Here is a 25,085-nt window from a genome sequence, read left to right as displayed (position 1 = left end):
ATGGCAACAGCAAGCTGAGTCATAAGACAGACAGAAAGCATTGTCCAGGATGTATCTCTGGAGCACTGTTCAAGGTTTTTGTCTATTTTTAAACATTCAAGTACAGTATCAGTCTCCATGTAAAGTTAAATGAAATATATTAAGACACATAAAATGACCCCCCTTCCTCCCAAAGGGCTTTGAGTCTTACCATATCTAACCCGAAATCAATGATCATCATTTAAAATCCACCCAACAATATGGTTACCATTTGTGTGTCTCCTAACAGCAATGATCCAAAGCCCTTTGGAGAATTTGAATCTGAACCAGCCCCTCAAAGATCAATAAACAGGCTTCCTGAGTCCTTTCTCTGTCTGACTAAACTGCAGCACGGCCCCTGAACTCACTCTCGTGTCAATAGCAAATGACCCGAGGGTAAAACTCGACCCAAATGGGGTCAGCAGTTGGTCAATAAGGCTTTGATGCACAGACTAACAATGCTGTAATTGATCACAACCCCGGCACACTTAAAACTGATCAGATGCACTGAAAGCAGCTGGCGGTGCTCCCGGCGGTTAACTCTGGTCCAGACTGAGAGTGTTACTATCAGTCCACACAGAATGCTTTATTGTGGTAATTAATTACATGTAATTGATTAATGCTATTTGAACCATTTTTAGTGAACTATTTTGTTCCTTTGCAGGTTAAAAATGAGCAATGAAGAGATCAAGAGGGCGATCCTCGAGATGGATGAGCGGGAAGAGCTAGCCAAAGATATGCTGGAGCAGGTGAGGCTGATGAATAATTACATATATGTAAGATAGCAGAGTAGTCAATTTTGATTGTTTGGGTAAGTTAAAAAAAAATGCGTATGGATTTGTTTGATTTTTTTAAAGAGGTTTTGTGTGTCTTATCAGCACTTGACAGAGACAAAAGGATGTTATAGATTTCTATTATTTTGAAAAGGAAGCAGAAAATAAACAACCTGAGTTATTACATGGCTTTGTTGAATGCTTGATTCTGATCCGGTCAGGCTCTCTATGGTCGGGTGGTCTGTTTTATCTGAATTTCACCTATGAATAACAGGCCATTGCTAAAGAAGCAGTTCAGATCATTTAGTGTCAAATGATTTATTTTACAAAAAAGAGCTGATCCTTGTACGTTATTCTTTACATGACCAAGGGTGCCTTGAGCTTTTAAATTTTTAATTTCAAAGTCCAATAATGTAAAAAGTCAGATTTTCTTGTATTTTTTAGTATAAAGCAGGTATAGGTGCCATATACTGTAAATACTGTGAAAGTATCTAAACCCTCAGTCCACAGACAAATGCATACAGTCTGTATTCAGAAAATGTGTCTTTTGGAGTTGTGATGTCACGAATATACTATATCAACTGTTTTTAACATAAAACATAAGTATTCTAAATGGGTCCCTTTATGGGGGGCTTAAAGAGACAGAATGCAGTGTTTCAGACTGAGGGAGAATACAGGTATATTCAGGCAGGCAGTGTCAGAAAAATATGTTTTTTCAACATTAAAACATGTAAACATGTTCTAGCAGAAACCCAAAATACAAGTATGAACCTAAAAAAAGAGCAAAATACGAGACCTTTGATTTAATTTTCCTGATTATTTGCCAGTCCAAAAACAGTTCTCGAGATAACTTGCAGATGAAACGTATCTTTCGTATATTCCTATTAAACACAATGCACACACATGCGATTAAGGGGTAGTGCAGGGTCAACCACAGAAGGAAGTCAGTGGAGCAGTTTAGGGGTTTGTTGCCTTGCTCAAGGGCACCTTAGCAGTGTTTGACTTGCCCCAGTATTTCATTTTGTGTTGATAAAGTTTTAGAGAGATTAACAAACATTACAGCTGAAGCGATAAAGCTAATTAACATTAAAAAAAAATAATACGGAGGAAGATACTGTGCATTTCAGTTTGCTCCACTGACAACTGCATTAGCATTTGCATTTGGATTAACTTTGTCCTCACGTCTCTGCAGCTGCTGAAGTTTGTCCCAGAGAAAAGTGACATTGATCTCCTGGAGGAGCACAAACATGAGCTGGAGCGGATGGCCCGGGCTGATCGCTTCCTCTTTGAAATGAGCAGGTACGCAGAGCTGCATTATTGTTGAATACTTGGCTTCAGATAACACTGGTGAGTTAGGTGTCTTATTTCTGCTTTCTCAGTGCAGCCAAAACATCTGCAAAGCATGGAATTGCAAACATCCGCAATTTGCAAATGAATATATCGAGTGTATCAGTTACACAACAGTCGGTGTCTGTGGGATAAAACAGATGTGCTGTGTTTGCCTCGTGCAGTGTCTGACAGTCTATGGCATGCATTTGACACGGAAGATTTCCAAAGTGAACAACGTGCAGATTTCATGCAGAATCAAACCACCATCTAGTCAACCACAAATAGATCTTAAAATATTGCAAAGCATGATGTACAGAATTAGCTTTTGAAGCAGCACAGGGAGGCTGGGATCAAGAACAAGCCTCAAACTTTAGTGTGATTCATCATTTAGCTGTGAAGAAGTTATGGCTGCCCTTTGAGGACTCCCATCACATCAGAGAGTGGAGACATTTTCAATGAATGTGTTTTTGCTGCAATCTCCTTTTTTTCAGAATCTGCAATATTTGTTCAAGATAATTAAACCTTTTCATTCCCCTCAGTGAAATATTACCCAGTCCATGGTATTTCCTTTTGATCGCATCTCCTTTGGTCTCAGGAATACATCTGGGATTAAGTTATTTCCTTTTTGTTTTTTATTTTTTTCTGTTTAATATTCACGGTCCCTCTTTGAAATTCCCACTCCCCCAGTGAACTTTTGGGCACATCTAATATACCCATTTGTCAATGCTCTGCCTTGATGGGAGTGCAGTAGACAAAAAGTAAAGGTAGAAGGCCTGTGAAAACTCAGAGAGGGAGTTTTATACGATTGGGTGACTTTGAGCTTTGAACTTGCACTCCCCTGGAAAACAAATGTAGCTTACCTCCCTTTCTGTTTTTTTCTTCTTTCTCCTCCTTTCACCTCTGTCTCCCCTTCATCAGAATCGACCACTACCAGCAGAGACTGCAGGCTCTGTTCTTTAAGAAGAAGTTTGCAGAGCGTCTAGCCGAAACCAAGCCTAAAGTTGAAGGTATGCACTAACTCCTCAAAGGCCACTGAAAGGCACAGAACACCTAGTGGTTAGTCATTAAAAGGATAATGCTAGCAATAGTCTATATTTTCATGTTAACAAATAAATTGAACATGACAACAAGTGTTGTCTGCACAAGTCCAATATACCTTTTTCCTTAGTGCAACAGAGCTTCATTGTCGTCAGAAATCAATTTAAAACACATCAGTGAGCGAAACTGTTGCACTATGTGACATGTTTCTTCTTTACTATAAACAAACATACTGTTTATTACTTTGATTAGATCCCACATACACCATCCTACTGCCCAAATACTCTCCAAAGCACCAACTGTATTAATCTACAGCTTAAAATAGCCCCTGAAAAATGTACCAGTTTTTCCTGTTTGGGAGACATTTGTAAAGAACTACAGTGCTTAGTTGTTTTAGGAAATGACTGAGCTAAAACTTCAATATGAAACTATTAATTTCACTCCAAATCAAAAATCCATATTCTTCCTCTTACTTGTAGTGCAATTTCTTAATCTATATTGTTTTGGTGTGAGTTGCCAGGTGCTGGAAATGTCGCTTGTAGAGATGTGTGCCCACTTTCCAATAAAATGGAACTAGATGGCACTCAGGTTGTGGTGCTCAAAGCACCAAAAAATACATTTGAAAAACAGCGATGACCCTTCCCAAAAATCTGCTGAGCTTCACCCACAAACTGTAGCACTGTACAGAAGGAAGTGTGCATCTACTGCTAGCTGCAGCACCACTGAGCATGTTTACATCTGGCGTTGTCACGAGCCTCGTCCATGAGTAGATGCACGCTTCCTTCTGCATGGTTATATGGTTGGTGGGAGTAGTTTGAAAGAAAGAAAATGGTTCCTACATGATATCTCCAACACTCAACAAATGAACAACTAATCTAAATTAATAAACAACCCTACAGGTAAGAGGAAAACACAACACAACTTGTTAAGTGTTTGTTAAAGTGTGAGGAGTCTGTACATTTGAGGAAGTGTGTGTTTTGTGAGATTAAATCATAGGAATAATTGAAGTCCTTAAAATGAATATTCCTGTTACCTTGAAAAGGCTGAAATATTAGTAGACATTAGCCGTCCTCTCTAATTAAAACTGTCCTCAAACAGTGCACATTTGCCTCAGTTTGAAATGTTTCGCGCAACAGTTAAACACAAATGGAGCAAAATATCAAATTAAATAAAGAACATGCTTTTAGGGCATACCACATTCAAATGATTGTACACGCCTAGAGGCAAAAAATAGTTTGAGCCACTGCAAATGTCATCAGCCTTGAACATTCTGACCAGTGTTTTATCACAATGACTTGTGAAATGCCTTCTATGTGTTGAGCGTGTGCACGAGTGTGTGTGTGCATGGTGAGAGCGGGTGGCCAACCATATATTGGCCCACTGTAATTTTTCCCTTTGAGCCAGCTACCAGGTTACCACGGAGGCTGTTTTGGAAAGCTGGCCCATGTTGAGAGGCGAGAGCGTCTCTGTAAAACACTGACTTCAAAGACTTCCAGTGAAGTTCATAGATGTGTGTGTGTGTGTGTGTGTGTGTGTGTGCATGTTTGTGTGTGCACATGGGTGTGTCACGCCTGAGCTGTCATAGTGTCTGTTTGAGCCAGAACTACTTGAAAGACACTTCTCCGCTGGCCTAAATGCCATTTTCGGCTCTGATGAGCACATCGCATTATTTGTGCCAGCAGTATTTTATTTGCAGAGTGCTGACTGACAGTTATGCCCTGTGTGTGCTGTAGCTTATGACAGTCTATCCATTATATTCAAATATAATGCATTTTCTGACATACATTACTGACTGCCAAGACTGGAAAGAAAGTGCAATCAAAGGAATAATCCTCTGAGTTCGAGTATTGATCCAAGCATCCTAAATCTTTGTTGTCAGATCCAAACGTTGCCGGATCACACTGTTCATTGGTGCCCACAATATAGTCGGTATTATTCATGTTACTTTGTCATATACTCGAGATGAGACTATATTTTCCTGGACCACCCAGCATGTTCACTAGAAGCATTTCTTAAGTCCTTTCTGCATCCAGCAGAAGACTGTCAGCGCAGCCAGAGGAATGGTTCCCATGCTGTATCACTGCAGAAGGAACCGTAACAATAACAATATGGGTTTTGTTAATGATTTTCACATTCACACTGAGGTTTTCTCCGTGGAGAGAGGGAACCACCTGCACTTTGCCAGACTAGTCTGTTCTCATGGGGGAAAGAAACGGACAGCATGGGGTTGTGTTTGGAACATTCCCTTCCCCCTGCTGTTTTATGGATGGATGGAGAAACTTGATGGGTTTCCCCACTGAGCTGCCCAGTTGTTGTGGGGGAATATTGATCAATCACGATGACAGATGGTAAAAATGAAGGAATGGATGAGAACCTTTGGGCCGTGGGGGCTGAGTAGAGCAACAGAATGGAAGGGAATGGGAAAAGGCCAGTTCATTATATAATGTAGAAGGTTAAGTGATGCACTAAGTAAAGTGCACACATATCAATCATCAACTATATGATCTCTCCAGCTGCCTCTCTCTCTCCGTTTTCCTCCAGCCATCCTCAATGCGTCCAAGGAGGTGGTCCGCAGCAAGAGGCTGACTCAGATCCTGGAGGTGGTGCTGGCCTTCGGCAACTTCATGAACAAGGGCCAGAGAGGCAACGCCTACGGTTTTAAGGTCTCCAGCCTCAACAAGATTGCTGACACAAAGTCCAGCATAGACAGGTGGGCCGGGGGGGACTGTGATCGCTCAGTTTTTCCATGTCTTTTGCAGATAAATGTTCACACATTTGCTCAGAACTTGTATTGAAATGTGCCTCGGTTATCAAATATAGAATTCAATATCAAAGGAAATACAGCTGATTGCTTTTCTGCCTATACATTTTTTAATGCTGATGCAACATGATTTTTCACTTAGACACTTTGTTGCAATTTAAATTTCCTGTTTGATTAACCAAAGCATGATGGGAACTGAAGTGCGAAACCAAGAGATATATACTGTAAATTCCAAATGGAAATGACAAGAAAAACAAGGAAGTAACATGTATACAGTATCTTCAAATTGGCATAAACGTTCAACTGGACTGAACTATGATCCGATAAGATTTTGATTGTCAAAGGTCAAGGTCACCGTGACCTTTCACGTGTAATTCTCGTAATGCGTTATCTCAAGAACACCTTGCAGGAGTCTCCTCAAATTTGACACAAACGTTTTCAAACTAAAGGATGAACCAATTAGAATTTGGTAGTTGAAGGTCAGAGGTTACTGTGACCTCACATGTCTAATGAAGTAATTTTTTTTTTTTTTTAAATCCAAAAGGTTAACTTTACTGTGATGACATCATGTTCTGCAAAAACACTTTCCCTGCCATTACTCAGCGTAATAACTTGGGAACAGAAGGGGACACACTGTGGTAAAATGTGGTGATTGTAAAGCTGTTCTGTACTGCTGGGGGGAAGATGTGTGTGAAGCATGTATGTTTTCACAGCCATGGATGTAAGCTGTATGTGCAATTTGACTGGTTCATAGAGACATACAACCACAAGGCAGTAATTCTAGTGTATCCCTAAAAACTGTTGTAGAACATGTATATTAACCCACCAAAATGCCTGAAAGTGGAATATAAGCAAATTCCCCCCTAAAGATCACAATATATATGGCATAGTATAAACTTCTAGTATAAACTTGTTGTGACTATGCCACACGTCTACAAATAAACTCATGATAGAGTGTTTAAACTGAGCAAAATCAGCCAAGGCATCAAAGTGTTAAAGTATTTGAAAAGCAGCTCTACAACAAGATGTGTTTCCTAGACTATGTTTGTTAAAAAGTCTTTTTCTTCACCTGTGACTCACCAGGAACATCACCATGCTGCACTACCTGATCATGATCGTTGAGAAGAACTACAATGACACACTGCACGTCCAGGACGACCTTTGCAGTGTACCAGAGGCTGCCAAAGTCAAGTGAGTTCACAGCAGTTGGAAAAGGGCATTTTCAAGACAACCATGTATCTTTATTACAACAGGAAGGAGCATGCGATTTGAGTGTTAAACTGATACTTATGGAATTGTATGATGTTCCTTTTTAATTACTGCTTTCCTTTCAGTTTTGGAGTCTCTTACCTTAAAAATAAAATCACTGAATATGTAAATTAGGTCACAAATCTTATCCCATAACTTATAAGGAAGTGCAGTACAAGACAGTAAATTGTCTCCTTATGTTTTTCTGTCTTGCACTAGTTTGTCGGAGTTGGAAAAAGAGGTGCACAGTATCAAAAGTGGTCTGAAGGCTCTAGAGGCGGTGAGTTGTTGTGCATTTGTGTCACGTCCCCTCCCATTGGTTCTTCTCCTGTCTGTAATTATGCGTTGGAACAGTGCAGAGATGAACGGCAGGGTGAGGTGTTTAAATACTGGTAATGTTCCACACTGACACAGAAGAGCAAACTTACATTTGCAGCCACACACAGAAACAAGGACTCACTGTATGAACATGCACACATTAAGACACATTAACATAATACACTTCAGAGAGATCTAGATTATTTTCCTTAATTCAGGAACCTTAATATCAACGTCATTGACTTAAAGGATACCTATTATACTTTTCCTTGTTTTATTTTTCAACATATAATGTTACAGTGTTGTATTTTAATATTAAACATGGCCAGAGTTTCATATAATAAGGTAAATGTATGTAAAATAATACCTGTGAGTATAAACCTCCAGCTTCAGCTGCTGAATACTCCGTTTCCCCATATTTTCTTTCTACTTTTTAGACAAGCGGATTTCAACTTGTAACAGATTTCTTTAGGAGGGTCGTCTCCTGCAGGCACATTACTGCAAGTGTTTACATTGCATAGCCTACACTGCTACAGGAAGCTACATGCTAATATCAGGGGAACATGTAATTTTGGTTGCTGATGTTAATTTCTCTCCAATTTTTCGATCATATTCCTCCTGGGACATTGCTCTGTTTATTGTTGATTTTTCATTGTAGAAAGTACCGCTACAGTGCCATTACAGTCATCCTGCAGTAACAGTGCAGAGGCGCCAAGACGGGGAAGACTCAGAAAGGCTGACCAATCAAAGCAGACATGTTTGGGAGGGGGGTTTAAAGAGACAAGTGGTAAACGGGGTGTCCCAGTCAGAGGGTGACTATAAGTGTTCCACTGTAAACAGTATTAGGTTATTTTTGAACATTAATTTTTTGAAACCTTAGACAATTGGTTTTATTTATTTTTGAAAACATGGGTAGAAGGCGATGAGCAACTTAACGAGACATGGCCCAGAAATTTGCAAGAAATTAATTTTAAAAAGTTACAAGAAAATTACTTGATAATAAGTAAAAAAAGTAAAATAAAAATAACAGTAACTTTAAAAAAAGTATTTTTTTTCTGGTAACATATCTGGTAAATAAAGAATGATTTTTACCATAAATATAATTTTCTGGACATTTTTTTCCCCTATTTTTTAAAAATATTTTCTAACCCCATCCATTTTTATCAACTAATTTTGAGGTCCTTTTATCTGATTATTATTATTATTATTATTATTATTATTATTATTTAAAATTTGCAGGACATTTCTTGCCAGATGGGTCACTGTCCTTTTCCTCATGTTTTACCAAAGACCAAACCAATTTTCTCAGGTTTCAAAGGGTTAAATAGCTTGTGAAAGGCATCTGAATGCAGCACAAGAAAACTGATGTCCATCCTGGTTTCAGAGGACTAAAGAGTATAAAAATGTTCTAGTAGAAACCCAAATTACAATTATGAACAAGAAAATGAGCATTATAGGTCCTCTTAAAATGAAAAAACTCCCTGATCCCGTCCTCTGCCTCTCTCTCTTCCTTTTTAATCTAAGCATATGAAGCAGAGATGAATGTCCTAACTTCTCTGTTTTTGCCCTCCAGGAGCTGCACTACCAGCAGAGCAGGACGAGGGAACGTGGGGACAAGTTTGTGGCTGTGATCGGTGACTTCATCACGGTGGCTGGCTTCAGCTTTTCTGAACTGGAAGACCAGCTGAGTGAGGCCAAGGACAAGGTTGGTAACTGCATAACCACTCAGCTGCACAGTGAAAGAGTGCATGTGAGAGTGAGAGAGGATCGCTCTGTAAGTCCATATGTCCATGTGGGTGGCTTTAATGCACTATGTGCTAGTTGTCTTCACTGCCAAACCTTCGTGTTAGACAGACAGGAGAGTAGGGGGGAGGAGAGAGACAAAATACTGAAGGGAGAAACCATGAAACCTCTGAGTCCACTGTGATGACTTCAGCAGCGCTGGGGAAACCTAGCATTGAAAGATTACTCCGGATTCCCCCCTCGTCTTTCTTTGTGTTTGTCTCTTTGAGTTAGTGTTCTAAATCCGCACACTCCTTATTTGTACGACTGGGATACACGGCCTTTTGAACCTTACTGGCTCTTGTATTGATGTATGGTAGGAAGTATGTAAGCTGAAGATATCAGTGGGACTGTGGGGGATCCCAAAGTAAGGCAGTGTTGAAAAGATTTATGGGAACATGTTATTTAATTTGCAGGCCTTTGGCTGCTTTGTTGCATCAGAAGCTTTTAAATCTTGCAAACAGCATTCAATAGTTACATTAGCACAGATATTATATTCTACTTTATTATAAGGCTTGTCTTTATGCCTCCGCGCCTGCGATAGCTGTGGCCGGAGGCATTATGTTTTGGGGTTTTCCGCCTGTCCCATTTTTGTGAACAATATATCTCAGAAACACCTGAGGGGAATTTCTTGAAATTTGGCACAAACATCTACTTGGGCTCAGAAATGAAGTAATTAGATTTTGGTAGGCCAAAGGTCAAAGATCAAGGTCATTGTGGTCTTGTTTGTCTAATTCTTGTGAACATGATAACTCAAGAACAACTAAAGGGGATTTCTTAAAATGTATCACAAACTTCCACTTTGAGTTGAGGATATATATAGTATATTATATAGTTTTGTGGTCAAAGGTCACTGTGTCCTTGCGTTTTTTCATTTTGTGGATGTTATATGTCAAGATGTCCTTCAGAGAATTTCATATAATTTAGCACAAACATTCACTTGGACTCCGGAATTACTAGATTAGAATTTTGTGGTTGAAGGTCAAAGATTAAGGTCACTGTCACCTCAAAAACACATTTTTGGTCATAACTCAAGAATCCACATGCTAATTATGACAAAATTTCACCTAAATTTCTAATGTGATACAAGTGATTACATTTAATATCCAACAGGAAGACAGTTACATTCACTGTGACATTGCAATGTTCTGCAAAAACACTTTTCTGGCTGCCACTCAACATCATAACTTTGTGCTGCTGAAGAGGGAAAGTTGTGTGTGAAGGGTCCATGGTTTCAGTTTCAAAAAGACTTGACATAATGATGCTGAACTCCCAAATTGCTTAAATTCTCCAACGGATCAACAGATTTTAAGGGACACAGAGAGAGACAGGGTGAAGTGGCCTTGGTCTTCATGTAAGGCCTTCCCTCTACTTAATTATTTGCTCAAGGAGGAGGTTGGTAAAAAATTGGAGGGAAAACGGGTCAGTTTGGACGTCATGGGAAAAGAACGGGAGGAGCAGGGCAGCGGTTCCTGCTGTAAAACAAAAGAACCTGTGTTCACCGGCCCAGACTCTAAACACACTTTTCCTAACACAAATGTGTCTCTCTGTGTGTGTGTGTGTGTGTGTGTGTGTGTGTGTGTGGTTGGTAAGTGGGGAGTCTGACGCATTAACTCGGTGCTTGTCAAGGCTCTCTGATGCTCTGTTAGGTTTCCAGTGGAATACAAATATGGAAGTGAGGGTGTGCACTCGGCATTTCGGTCTTAAGAAGGTAGAGGGGAATGACTAAACAGAGCAGGCAGTCCAGTGAGGCTCCTAAAGCTCCATGGCAACAAATATGTGTGTGTGTGTCTGTGAGAGAGACACACACACCCTCACCAGACACTACTACATACATTACAAAGGATTATAGTTGTCCAAGGTCATGTGGGTTATTGGGACAGAGGTTTCCAGAGGAAAGAAGGGATTTTTCTCTTATCCAGAGAGATTGGTTGGGTTTATCCTTTGCAGCACATCCACACACCCACACATCGACATGTTCACAGACAATACACGCTCCAGTCTCTGTCCAAGAACAAAACAGCTCAGTTTCAAAGAGAGAAAAAAAAAAGATTAACATGGAGATTCGCAAGATATTCTGTCGCCATATGTGTTGTTGGTCGGGGAAATGTAAATACAGTGTCTGTACTCCAGATTAGTCAGATGTAAAATTGAGTTTACAGTGTGTTAATACTGCATAGTATGTGGATTTTGTGTTCACAAGAAATGTGCGGATGTATTATATGCTAGCAAGAGTTTCTGAGTATGAGACCCGAGCTTACTGGACACACTCAGCTTCCCCACAATGCATTGCTTTCTTGTAGACGGTGTCATGGCCAGCAATGGAGGAGATTTAGAGACAGGGAAAATGCTGTTAATGTCACTTTATTATATTTTCATATCTTTTCAGGCAAGAAAGTAAACATGCTGTCAGTTTATCAAATAATGCTTGTTTGGAAATTCGATGCAGCGTTTTTCAGAGATGTGGGAGCCGGCGGCCATAAGTGATGAAGAAGCAGCGAGGCACCCTTTAGCAGTGATGTGAGATGCACCAGGCAGCGGCATTTTTTAATGTCAACTCTACATTTTCACCTGGGAGATCACTTTGTATGTCAGCAGTGTGCTAGTATGTGTTAGATAGTACGCTAGTGTACGCCAGGTATAATGTTAAACATGTTTGTCATTTGGTTACATCATTAGTTTTTTCAGGTCTTTGGTCAAAAACCAAAGTTTTGTAGGCATTAAAATTCTGACCTGATGATGTCACTCAAGAAAAAATCAGACTTGTTGCAATTCGTCCTTTGAAGGACATGATAGCTATACCTCATTTTACTTTTGAAAATAGCTTGTGGAAGTATAAAGTAAATAAGAGTCGTAGTAAATGGGCAAAAACGTTCAAATCTGCCACTTAGGTGTTTTAAAAGTCTGTAGCTGGATTTTCACTCCTGTAGAGCATCAGTTTGTAACATGTGACAAATACATGGGGTCTGTTTCTTTAGGCTGTTGACAGTGACTGGATCAGAACCATGTAACACAGCTTAAAATGTTGATCCATTTATACAGGTGCATTGAAGCAGAGCTCTGCAGACTTGACTGCAGTGTCTTTGCACATAGGCAATATTTTGTTCACATTTTCATTTCTAGCTCAGCTTCAGTTTCCAAAACTTATTTCCCACTTGGCCATTTTCATTGAAGCTACCACCTGCTAGTTCATAATACTTCAGCTATTACAACATCGTCTAACTGTATTTTCTTCCTGCACTTAATAAGTTGGCACTACGCCGCGAGCAGACTGGCATAGTGGAGAGGGGAGGTCAGTCGCAGAGTACCAGCCACAAACCGAGGGGCTGCTGAAGACAAGCCAGGTTCATTTCCTCTGTAGTAATGTTCATGGGGGATGAGGGATCAAATAAAAGCATAAGCAACAATAAGACCATACTTAGTCTCTGAGGATATCTCTCGTCCAAGCTCTTTCTGCTGTATGAAAAAAAGATGTGCATCGTGTTGTTTGTAAATAGATGCAGCGTAGTTCATCGGGTTTCCCTAGACTGCTTTTTCACAGCAAGTTCCCACGCAGAGCAGTCACAATACCTCCGTATAATTGGCAGGATTTGAGCAGTGGTTGAGGAGAAAATGCCAAGCAGGACCAGATCCCTGATGTGTTAACCAGAACCAGTCTCACACAGAGCATAAAGAAAAAAAAAAATCTGTGTATTTTTAACAACTTTAAATCAAAGTGCTCAACAATGTCAATCAGCGTCCGTGATAAACAAATATAAATCCAAATCCAATAAACACAAACAGCAGGGACGTATTAAATGCTCTATCAGGAATACAAAAAGATTATTAGCATCTCACAGAGTGCAGGCATGTGAGTGCATGTGTGTGCATGTGCGTGTGTGTGTGAGAGCTAAAAATCTGTGTGACTTCATATTCTCCATTTCTCTGTACGTGTGTGTGTTTACTCATTTAGCACGGACCCGAGGGGACGAGAGGAAACAGATTTGACCAGACACATAATTACAGGAGGGAGAGGGATGATGGTGGGGGTTGCTATGGTGACCAGCCCATAATGACAGGATGATTTTGCATCCTCAAAAAAGAGCAAGCCCAAAGTCCTTCATATCACAACACTAGAACCACTTACATACAGTATACCCGCCTCCTATAAACTCCAATGCTATGATGTTTCCTGTCACTTCACTGTGACATATGATGAGAATAGAACAGAGTAGAGAACATTAGAGACTGCTGCTATCTGTTGGACTGTTTGTTTTTTTTGTGTGTGTTAAGATTAAAGGTTTTATGATGCTGTTTAATTAGCATCACGGTATGTCACACCTGTCAGGTGGATGGAATATCTTGAGAGAAATAAATATATTGAGTGCATAAAAAATCTTACATCTTCAACTTCAACAAAAGTGTTAATTTTTTATTCAGTGTACTTTGACTTAGGTACTATATTCAGTACAATTTTGAAGTAGTTGTACTTCTTTATTATTGTGTGCTACCTTATTCTTCTTTACTCATGTACTTTATACCTCTTTTTCCACCAAAGTTAGCACGTGTACACAGGTTTTTCAAACACGGATAAACCAGCTAAAATAGGCTATAGACTGCTTTCCCATTGGCCAGAGAGCAGAGCTGTGTACGTGACACTGCAGCAGACAAGTATTTGTATGTGTGTCTGTGCCGATTAAAGCCAGAGGTGATAAATCTACTACAAAGTCATTTGACCTGGGTGTGAATGCCAATTGCACAATTTCCCAATGCATTAAAAAGCCAGATGTTTGCAGTGGATGTTGGCGGGTTTTTTGTGCAGCTTTATGTATAGTTTTCATAAATGTTTATCAAAACCTTAGGTGTGTTTCTTGCTCGGACATCATGGCCATTGTGAACCATCAGTACTTCACTTTTGAAACTAAGCCTTTGTGTCGTCTTAACTTTCTGTATATTCTACTTGTCCTAAGGGTCAAAAAAGAGCTGCCTTCACTTAACCCCTAAGATAAAGCAGCTTGATTGAATTTTAAACCCCAAATCTATTTTGCATGGAGAAACAACCTGTTATTCGTCACAAACTTATCAAGGTTTTCCCTCGTCACTGTGCAGAAAGACTGCATTTAATCAGTGGAATCCACTTGTTTTTATTACAACACACCTGTCATAGTAATTTTCTTTGCTAAAGTAGATCTTAATTATTATTATTATTATTATTATTATTATTATTATTATTATTATTATTATTATTATTATTATTATAAAGCTAATTGTAATAATAATAATTATTATTATTGTTACTTTTATTATTATTATCATTACTAAAGGTACTGCAAAAGTGTAAAAATATTATTATTTTTATTATTTTTAGCAAGATATATCACCTGTGTAGCCTAGGAAGTAGAAGAAATTTGCAAAATGTAGTTTTTAATGGATTTTATAATAGGGAAACAATAACAGTTCTTAGCAACATAGTATATTATACTAACCAATGACAACAGTGCACGAGTTTGCGTGCATGGACTTGCAGATGTATTTCTCTCTCTGTGTGTGTGTGTGTGTGTGTGTGTGTTTCTTGTGGTATGAAAATGATTTGATTGTTGATGGGTCAAAAATGACCCCTAAGGCAAGACTTTTACCTGGTTGGTGTACAGCTTTCAGTGAAATATGAGCAAAGGCATTGTTTCACTTTTTCTCATGCTGGGGTCATTCTAGGGGAAGTCATCAAATTTCAAGTTGAAAAAAGCTTATTTAGGAGGTTTGCTACGTGTTAAACATAGTGGCGGGTAATTTTTGACCCCTGAGACAATGTATTGGTTAAAAGCTGCCCTCATCAATATCTTTTATTTAACACTGCAACAAATCACTGTGTAATGTGAAAGGGCTCAAAGTGAAGAACCAACAGAGAACGATCTCCCAACTCTGCAGTTTGAAATCTGTTTCAAATCATCAATTTGGTTTTACGGCCCCGCAAACTCCGTTCTCATCAACTTCATTTTCAGCTGCAGCAGGCAGCAAAAAAGTTTCAGTCGAGTACTGCAGTAGTACATTTAGCAGCTTAAGAGGGCAATACTCAGAACCTGCAGCCTCTTTTAGAAATACTGAGTGAAGTTTGGTGATGTCAAATTGAAACACTATAATCAGGATTGATAATAATGCTCTTAGAAAAAGGGGGAAAAAAGGATTCTCGTTTTGCCAGAATTGTGTGGCCACACACATACTGAACCATGGTGCTGTTCTACTGTTAAGTCTTTTCAGTAAGACACTGAGCTGATGTGGTTTTTACTAATTATGACCTTTATGTAGCAATAATATTGTATGTAAGTATCAGATTATGTTTAAGGCTTTCGGCTGGACCTTACTATGTTTTCTCCTGTGTACTGCAGTACAAAGCTGTGTTTGTGTGGGAATGTAGAGTAGGTTTGGCTGCAGGCGTCGTCCTGGCACAGAGTACTAGACAGCTTGGACTGAACAGGGTGGACATACGGTGGTCAAATCATGCAGTCATTCTCCCACTCTGTGTGTGTGTGTGTGTGTGTGTGTGTGTGTGTGTGTGTGTGTGTGTGTGTGTGTGTGTGTGTGTGCTCCTGCAGTTTTTTTAAGAACATCAAGCATGCATAGATGCAGATGAAAGCGTGCAAAGGCATGCATATGCAGGCTCACGTGTGCCTTTCACTACAGGAACAAACTATTAGAGATCTGGGCCATAGCAGAGAATACATGCAATGCATCGTTTGTGCTTTACATGGTGTTTTGCAGCTTTGTCCAAGTTTATATTTTAACAGAAACCGTAGGCAGTCCAGCTTTTTAGTCACTTAATATCAGAATGTTAAAATTACATACATGGTTCTCTTTGTACAGTTTACCAAATCTCTGAAGTTTTTTGGGGAAGAGGAAGGGAGGATGCAGCCCGATGAGTTCTTCGGGATCTTCGACACCTTCCTCCAGTCATTCAGCGAAGCAAGGCAAGACCTGGAGAACATGCAGCGTCGCAAAGATGAGGAGGAGAGAAGGGCACGGATGGAGGCCATGGTGAGACAACAAACCTCAGACAGCAGTGGTTCCAAAAAACTTTTTTTTTTGTTTGTTGTTTGTTTTTGCTTGCCTTCTACTTCTAAAATGGAGCAAGTGTGTAAAAAAGCAGTGTGCACGATTCAGTCGAGCAGGGTCTGCCGATATATGAGTCTTAACCAAGTGTCAGCATGTTTGGGCGTAACGTTTTTCTGACGATGCTGTTCCAACACTGTGGGTCAGGACTGAATTATTAGTGGTAACTGCCGTATGGTCGTAGTGCAGAGTGGCAGGGATTAGCTAGCTTGGTAGAGACACACACAGGGACTCACATGAATTAACATGCATTAACATGCACATCTGACCGGGCTGTCTACCACAACAAAAAACAGAGAAGCTCAGATTACAACATGACCTCAACCTCTGCTCAGGATGCCACTCCTCTGCTATATATTTACATAGCATATCGTAAATTCCTGCTATATTAATGCTCTGACTGTTGCATACAGCTCCTTTGAAACACTTGTTGAATGCTAAAAAACCCTTAACCCTTAACTTCCTGTATTCATTTTTCAGCTCAAGGAGCAGAGGGAACGTGAACGGCGGGCCAAGAAGAGCGGGGCCTCAGATGAGGTCAGCGGGGAGTTTGACGACCTGGTGTCTGCACTTCGCTCCGGCGAGGTCTTCGACAAGGACCTGAACAAATTCAAGCGCAACCGCAAGCGCTCTGTCAACCAGCTAGTGGAGGGTGGGGGTCGCGAACGTGCTGTCACCAAGGTCAACTACTAGGTCAGGAAAAGGACGGAAAAAAATAACACTAGACACTTAAATTCTGCCATGGTGTAGATCTCTTAACACCTTTAGTCCAGGTCCTTGGGCAGTGACCATTGGCATTGGAGAGGGTGTAAATAACGGCTGGACTGGGCACTTTGCCACACATGCGGACAGCCACGCCGTTTTGAAGGATTCAGCACTCTCCTCTGATTGGTCTTGTAAAGCTATTCCCAACCTGTCTGTCCTGGGCGTTGTATGATCTCCCAAGCAAGGCGAAGGGACAGATGGGATCTATAGATGGACGGACAGACCACTGTGACACATTATCCCATATCTTTTGACCATATCCTTTTAACACTGTGCTCAAGCTTCCAGTTCTCTATCACCCCATGTTTTTCACTACTCCTTTTTTCCCCCTCACTATCCCTCTGTAAGGTGCTGGAGCAGTCCTATTTTTTTGGTATCTGGCTCTAAAACACACAGGACTTTGGGATCAACCAGTCACACTGTACATAGATTCACAGCCAAGAGAAAGGAATGGAAAAAGGACTTAAAAAAAACTGAAGAAGGTCAGATGGGGGGGACTAAGCCATAACCTGCACTGTCATGGTTGCTTCAAGTGTCCCCCAGAAAATAGACTTTTCAGCCACAGAAAGGATCCATGAACTTCCTCTACTGGAAAGAGGAGGGTGCAGTCAGCAACTCCTAGAATGCTTTGTAGGCCTCTGACAGAGTGAGGAAGGATACACGACACAGGGGTTATCGCTTCATCCCAATAGCCTCCTCCAGCGCAAAGCATTCCCAGGAAGGACTTAGTTGTACTTTCACAGGATACAACACTTCTCAAGGAAACTTCTCAGTTTGATCCACCCGACAAAATGATGACTGTGCCACAGGGGGTCAAGCTTCACCTCCACTCTTCGATGGTTACAACATTGTTCTGGCATCAAGCAGTGCCAAAGCAAAGAGAAAACAAAATGTAAATGTATTAATACAAAACATACTGCAATTAGGCGTTGATATATATTTATATTTAGATGCAGACAAGCTAATTGCAAAGATGTAGAGGTTTCTTTTTTTATGTTTTCATGGCATTTTGGGGTTTTGTACACGCAATGCATTATATGTTGGTGTTGCAAGTTCACATTGCTGTTGAAGTGAATTTCTATACATTTTGCGCTTTATGTAAAAAAAAAAGAAGATTGCTTGTCTTTTTCACACCCGTATGTCTTGTTTGCACTGTAGCTTTTCTGACCAACTTTACACTCCACAAGCCGATCGACCGTGTCCTCTGGAAAAGAGTCCTCTCTGTACGAAAATGACCATTATCAATAACAAAGATAATAGAGGAATGCCATAGATGAATTTCAATCTGCAGTTAGTGTATGGTGCTCTCCATATTCACCCACAGTATCTGTGTGATCTGTTCCACTGGTGCTAAAACATGTGGTCCCAAGACGGAGCCATGAGTCCAGCTGAGGTTTTCTCGCAGTAAAAACTAGCACTTGATTCATCTGTTACCAAGGTTCAGTCTCATCATTTAGAATTTCTGTGAGTTTGTATTTCAGTTGGCATTGTAATATTAGACTGCAGCATGTGATGAGTCTGTTATTCTTAAGCTGGGATACAACAAAGCACGTCAATGGTGTTGAAATTTAAATATATTTTTTCAAATGGAGTTCTACAGACAGTCTCAGAGAGCACCAGAGAAAACTTCCATCTTCCGGCATCTCTCAAATGTTTAAGACATGACTAGACCCTGTTACTAGGTTGCCAAACCAGAGTCAGATCCATGTACTGAAGCCAACCCAGGTCATTTTTCTTTTAACTTTTTGAAATATTCAATGAAGTATATATTTTTTATTTTTATAAATGCATTTCTAAAACCTTAGCGGTAGGCATGACAAAGGCTGCAGTGTAAAGTGTGGGCTCGCCTCAGTACAGCATTTAGATGAAGATGCACATAAGGTGCAGGGTGTAGGGAAGAAGTGTGTCCACAGAGAGAGCTCTAAATTTGGGTGAAGAGCCACTCCTGGTCAACTCTTGAGGAGATTAGGAAGGAAATTTAGTGAGAAATCATTACAAATAAGAGTTAAATGCCACATGTGAACAAACATCTTTATGTAAGCAGGTAGAGGGAAACATACACATAGAATCCTTATGAAATATCCAGGTAATTATCCATTTTTGCTCCTAGATAACTCATTTGAATCATTCCATCTGCATTACATGGTTACTATAAAACAGTATACAGCCTCATGTGAGCTGTCCAGAAGGAAGAATGGTCATTTTTCTTTGCAAATTAACAAATGGACACATCCTATGTGAAGTCTTCCTCTGTTAACACATGAATGTTTTAGGTAAGGCTTCACTTTTTTCAGCATGCACCTCTATTATGTTGAGTTTGATAGGCCAAAGGATTTGGACGACAGCCAAATCAGCCAAAAGTATCTTTCCCCATTTCACATTTTATTATAGACGTTTCTCCCTGGCACCTGACTCTGTAAGCACTTAGTGATTTATCAGTAATCTTTCACAACACAAGTGAAAATACCTGTCTAATGTCCTAATGTCCAATTATTAAACATTTTAGTTAATTTATAGTGCTTCTGAACAACTAGAACCATCACTTAACTCCCACTACTGTGTGAAATTACTACAGTGGTAATGGTCCTTGTTCCTTCACTTTTCCAGCTTTTCTGTTTTGTTTCATTTTTACCTTATAGTTCCTCTGTACCTGATTTCACACATTTACCATTCCTATTACAAATGCTTGTGGCTTTCCTAGAAATGTACAGTGTTTGCTCATGAAAAACAGCCGAAGGTTCGAATTGTACTATTTGGCGCCATCTTGTGGCTTCAGATGGTACACTTTTGTATTGCGCCTGAATTCACAAGCAGTTAAAAGCAGCCTTCCAAAGTGTTAAAGGGACAGCTCATTTCAAGAAAGAAAAATACATTTACTTATTTTTTTACTTTTACCTGTAGTGTTAGTGTTTTGGATGTTGGCCAAAAAGATGTCTGCCTTCTCTCCACTATAATAAAACTAGATAGTACTCAGATTGTGGTGCTTCCTTCTGCACAATGTTAGGAGTGGGGGGTGTAATCTGGTAGAAAGAAAATAGCATCTACATGAAACTGCTTCCAACAAGCTCAGTGGGTTATCTACAGTACCCTAGTCATGATTTCTGGAAAAAAAACACCACTGTTGAGTTTTTCAAATATATTTTTATGCTCTTTGAGCACCACAACCCGAGGGCTATCTAGTTTCATTAAATTGAAGAGGTGAGAGGCTTTTCTACAGCTGATATCTCCATCAATATGCATCTCACACCTAAACACTCTAGAATGATAAGTAACACTACAGGTAAAAGGCAAAATAGATATTTTTGATTTTAGGGTGAACTGTCCCTTTAACATCATGTGACTCTTGACCCAAGCTCTGCACAGTTACTCACCAAAGTCTCCAAAAGTGAGAGGTTTGACCTGTACAGAAAAAAATCCTTTTCACGCAAACCTGTAATTTATCTAGAATATTTCACCTCATCCTACCAGTCCTGGGGGTTTAGTCCTTAAGTTTTTGCTTAAACTGAAGCAAGGAGAAGCTGATGTGGAGTTAATAAGACAACATAAGTGCAGAGAGGATCCTTGAGTTCCCATGTCCGACACTTTAGACATTAACCGGTAAACCAAAATGATTCAAACTTTCAGACAGTTTGAAAAACTTTGGAAAAGTTCCAAATCCTAAGGGGGAAATGACATATGATTGCGTATTGTTTAACCAGCATCTCATGTATATTTGAGCTATTTGATTTCCTAACCTCTGCTCCTTTGTCTTTGAGATAATCAGATTTAGTAGATCAGACTTTGGCAGACCCTTTAAACTCTTAATCCAGAGCTTTAACCCGTATCGTAGTGCAGACTATTTACTGAAGGGGGTATTGCAACATTGTCAGTATTATTTCATGTTTATGTTGTTACATGTTTGGATGTTTATTTGGCCATTGACTGGCTGATTTTGGAGTGTACAGATGGAAATCAGAGGAATGAAATTAGTAGCTTGTTCAATGCACTTTTATTATGGGACATTTCCATTTGCAGCACCATTTTTTGGGGGCTTAGATCCCTTTAGAAAAGAGATGGGTGCAACGAAAGAGTGGTGCAAAAAAAAAAAAAACAGTGTGAAGAAAGAGAGAATGAGGGCAAGTGAGTTTAGGACTCCGGCTGGGCCGCTTGAAACACAATACCAGTTTGTTGGATGGCAGAGATGGGATTTACAGGGATGCAGACACTAAGAGGGGACACTTGTACATAACAGGAGTGTACTGAGTTTTAAACCCTCACCTGTCTGTGTCATCTGTTTTGCTGTGTAAAAGAAAAAAAGCAAGGGGGGGTTACTCACACCGCCACATTTCTGTCAAATCACACACTTGGCGTCAACCTGCATGCCTAAAAAAAGGGTGCACAAAGTGTGATGTGTTGACTTTAACTGAAAATTGCTTGCAACATGGAACACGCCTGTTACACAACAATTTGTACTGCCTGAGAAAAGTTGCACCCAGTTTTAGAGGTTGTATAATTGTGAGGAGTCAGTATTTTTATGGTTGGAAAAGAAATATCCTCCACCGAAAGATGTACAGTTGGAAACAAAAAGGATTTTGTACACCATTCTTGATGTTTGAGATAAGATTACAGAAAAAAGATTAAAACATTGAGGAATGTTCCATTTTCCTGTAAATTGTACCTCTATTTATTTGCCTTATTTAGTTTGCTATATTTTGTATGTACACACAGCATTACAACAAAATGTTATATTAAAAATATGAATATGAATAATTAAACTGTGGTCCGTGTATGATGGATAGTTTTGAGACTTGTATGAGAATGATTTTTTTCTTTCATTTCTATAATTTTATTTTTTGTTTTGTATTTTTTTCTCACCCTGTGTCTTTTGTAGGGTTCAATAAACTTTTGTCCCTTACAGCTGATTGTGTTCTTTTCTTTAGAATCATTTAGATGAGATAAATGTGTAGATCATAGTGGTACTGTAACCAAAGGGATTAAACAATGTGTACGAATGTGTGATGAAGGATGACAGAATCATTTCTACATGCTATTATACCTCTGTGAGGTATAATAAACTGTTTCCAGCTATTTTTGGGATGTGCCAAAAGTTTTGGCTATACCATAGTATGCTGTATTTGGTCGTTTTTTCAACATGTTACATTATGACTTTTGGAACTTTTTTGGGCACTTTTTGAAACATGCTTTGCTATTACGTGTCTCTATGACCTATAATAAGCGGTTTTTAGCCATTCTTAAAACACATCAAAATTAGAGATTTTTGCCAAACTATAGTATGCGTTTTTTGGCCATTTTTTCAACATGCTGTATTATGACTTTTTGCCTCTTTTTGGCCCATATTTTCAACATGCTATACTATGGCGCCTGTCTGTGAGTTATAATAAGTGGTTTTCAGCCATTTTTGAAACACATCAAAATGTGAGAATTTTACCATACTATAGTATGTGAATTTTGGTCATTTTTTCAACATGCTATATTATAACTTTTTGGCATTTTGGGGCCCTTTTTTCAGCATACTATGCCATGTCGCATCTCTATGAGCTAGAATGAGCTGTTTCAACCACCTTTTGAGAAATTTGAGATTTTTGCCATACTATATAATGCGGTTTTTGGCCATTTTTACAACATGCCATATTATGACCTTTTGGCCGTTTTAGGCCTGTTTTTCAACATCATATGTTACGGTTCCTCCCTATGAGCTCTAATAACTTGTTTAACGCAATTTTTGGGACATGTCAAAATTTCAGCTTGTTGCCATACTATAGTATGTGGTTATTCACCAATTTTTCAACATGCTGTATTATGACTTTTTGGCCCTTTTTTGGCCCTGTTTTCCAAAATGCCATGCTATGTTGTTTCAAGCAATTTTTGGGATGTGTCAAAATTTGAGATTTTTGCCATACTATAGTATGCGGTTTTTGACCATTTTTTCAACATGCTATATTATGACTTTTTGGCATTTTGGGGCCCTTTTTTCAACATACAATACTATGTTACAGCTCTGTGGGCCAGAATGAGTTGTTTCGACCACTTGTTGAGACATGTCAAAATTTGAGATTTTTGCCATACTATAGTATGCGGTTTTTGACCATTTTTTAAATATGCTATATCATGACTTTTTGGCCCTTTTTTGGCCCTTTTTTCAACATGCTATGCAATGGCCCGCTTCTACGAGCTAAATAAAGTTGTTTTAAGCAATTTTTGGAACATGTCAAAATTTGAGATTTTTGCCATACTATAGTATGCGGTTTTTGGCCATTTTTTCAATATGCTATATTATGACTTTTTGGCCCTTTTTTGGCCCTTTTTTTCAACATGCTATGCTATAGCTTGCCTTTACAAGTTAAAGTAGGTTGTTTCAAGCCATTTTTGGGATGTGTCAAAATTTGAGATTCTTGCCATACTATAGTATGCGGTTTTTGACCATTTTTTCAACATACTATATTATGACTTTTTGGCATTTTGGGGACATTTTTTCAACATACAATGCTATGTTGCATCTCTGTGGGCTAGAATGAGTTGTTTCGACCACTTTTTGAGACATGTCAAAATTTAAGATTTTTGCCATACTATAGTATGCGGTTTTTGGCCATTTTTTCAATATGCTATATTATGACTTGTTGACATTTTGGGGGCCTTTTTTCAACATACAATGCTATGCTGCATCTCTGTAGGCTTGAATGAGTTGTTTTGACCACTTTTTGAGACATGTCAAAATTTGAGATTTTTGCCATACTTAAGTATGCGGTTTTTGACCATTTTTTCAACATGCTATATTATGACTTTTTGGCATTTTGGGGGCCTTTTTTCAACATACAATGCTATGTTGCATCTCTGTGGGCTAGAATAAGTTGTTTCAACCACTTTTTGAGACATGTCATAATTTGAGATTTTTGCCATACTATAGTATGTGGTTTTTGGCCATTTTTTCAACATGCTATATTATAACTTTTTGGCCCTTTTTTGGCCCTTTTTTCAACATGCTATGCTATAGCTCGCCTTTACAAGTTTAAATAGGTTGTTTCAAGCCATATTTGGGATGTGTCAAAATTTGAGATTCTTGCCATACTATAGTATGCGGTTTTTGACCATTTTCTCAACATGCTATATTATGACTTTTTGGCATTTTGGGGCCCTTTTTTCAACATACAATGCTATGCTGCATCTCTGTAGGCTTGAATGAGTTGTTTTGACCACTTTTTGAGACATGTCAAAATTTGAGATTTTTGCCATACTTAAGTATGCGGTTTTTGACCATTTTTTCAACATGCTATATTATGACTTTTTGGCATTTTGGGGGCCTTTTTTCAACATACAATGCTATGTTGCATCTCTGTGGGCTAGAATAAGTTGTTTCAACCACTTTTTGAGACATGTCATAATTTGAGATTTTTGCCATACTATAGTATGTGGTTTTTGGCCATTTTTTCAACATGCTATATTATAACTTTTTGGCCCTTTTTTGGCCCTTTTTTTTAACATGCTATGCTATAGCTCGCCTTTACAAGTTTAAATAGGTTGTTTCAAGCCATATTTGGGATGTGTCAAAATTTGAGATTCTTGCCATACTATAGTATGCGGTTTTTGGCCATTTTTTCAATATGCTATATTATGACTTTTTGGCCCTTTTTTGGCCCTTTTTTTCAACATGCTATGCAATGGCCCGCCTCTACGAGCTAAAATAAGTTGTTTCGACCACTTTTTGAGACATGTCAAAATTTGAGATTTTTGCCATACTATAGTATGCGGTTTTCGGCCATTTTTTCAATATGCTATATTATGACTTTTTGGTATTTTTTTGGCCCTTTTTTCAACATGCTATGCAATGGCCCGCCTCTACGAGCTAAAATAAGTTGTTTTAAGCAAGTTTTCGGACATGTCAAAATTTGAGATTTTTGCCATACTATAGTATGCGGTTTTTGGCCATTTTTTCAATATGCTATTTTATGATTTTTTGGTATTTTTTTTAGCCC

The 25,085-nt window shown here is 39.1% G+C and overlaps 1 protein-coding gene across 5 annotated transcripts in view; it reads left to right on the top strand.

Moving 5' to 3' along the window:
* The window catches only part of daam2 (dishevelled associated activator of morphogenesis 2), a 118,597-nt gene extending 96,586 nt beyond the window's left edge, over positions 1 to 22,011 (top strand). For all 5 annotated transcript variants that reach the window (XM_088087279.1, XM_088087276.1, XM_042500163.2 and 2 more), the window contains 9 exons: positions 683 to 767; positions 1,984 to 2,090; positions 3,039 to 3,127; positions 5,700 to 5,868; positions 7,003 to 7,110; positions 7,387 to 7,447; positions 9,059 to 9,190; positions 16,105 to 16,275; positions 16,831 to 22,011. In XM_088087279.1, coding sequence (XP_087943405.1) covers positions 683 to 767; positions 1,984 to 2,090; positions 3,039 to 3,127; positions 5,700 to 5,868; positions 7,003 to 7,110; positions 7,387 to 7,447; positions 9,059 to 9,190; positions 16,105 to 16,275; positions 16,831 to 17,043 — 1,135 coding nt within the window. In that variant the 3' untranslated portion in view covers positions 17,044 to 22,011. The remainder of the gene's footprint in view (positions 1 to 682; positions 768 to 1,983; positions 2,091 to 3,038; positions 3,128 to 5,699; positions 5,869 to 7,002; positions 7,111 to 7,386; positions 7,448 to 9,058; positions 9,191 to 16,104; positions 16,276 to 16,830) is intronic.
* Positions 22,012 to 25,085: the final 3,074 nt, after the last annotated feature.

Source organism: Plectropomus leopardus, chromosome 14, assembly GCF_026936395.1.
Source record: "Plectropomus leopardus strain MGB_pleo_1.0 chromosome 14, ASM2693639v1, whole genome shotgun sequence".
Taxonomy (NCBI): Eukaryota; Metazoa; Chordata; class Actinopteri; order Perciformes; family Serranidae; genus Plectropomus; species Plectropomus leopardus.
The sequence above is the reverse complement of the archived record's forward strand: the minus strand, read 5'-3'. Positions and strand labels throughout refer to the sequence as shown.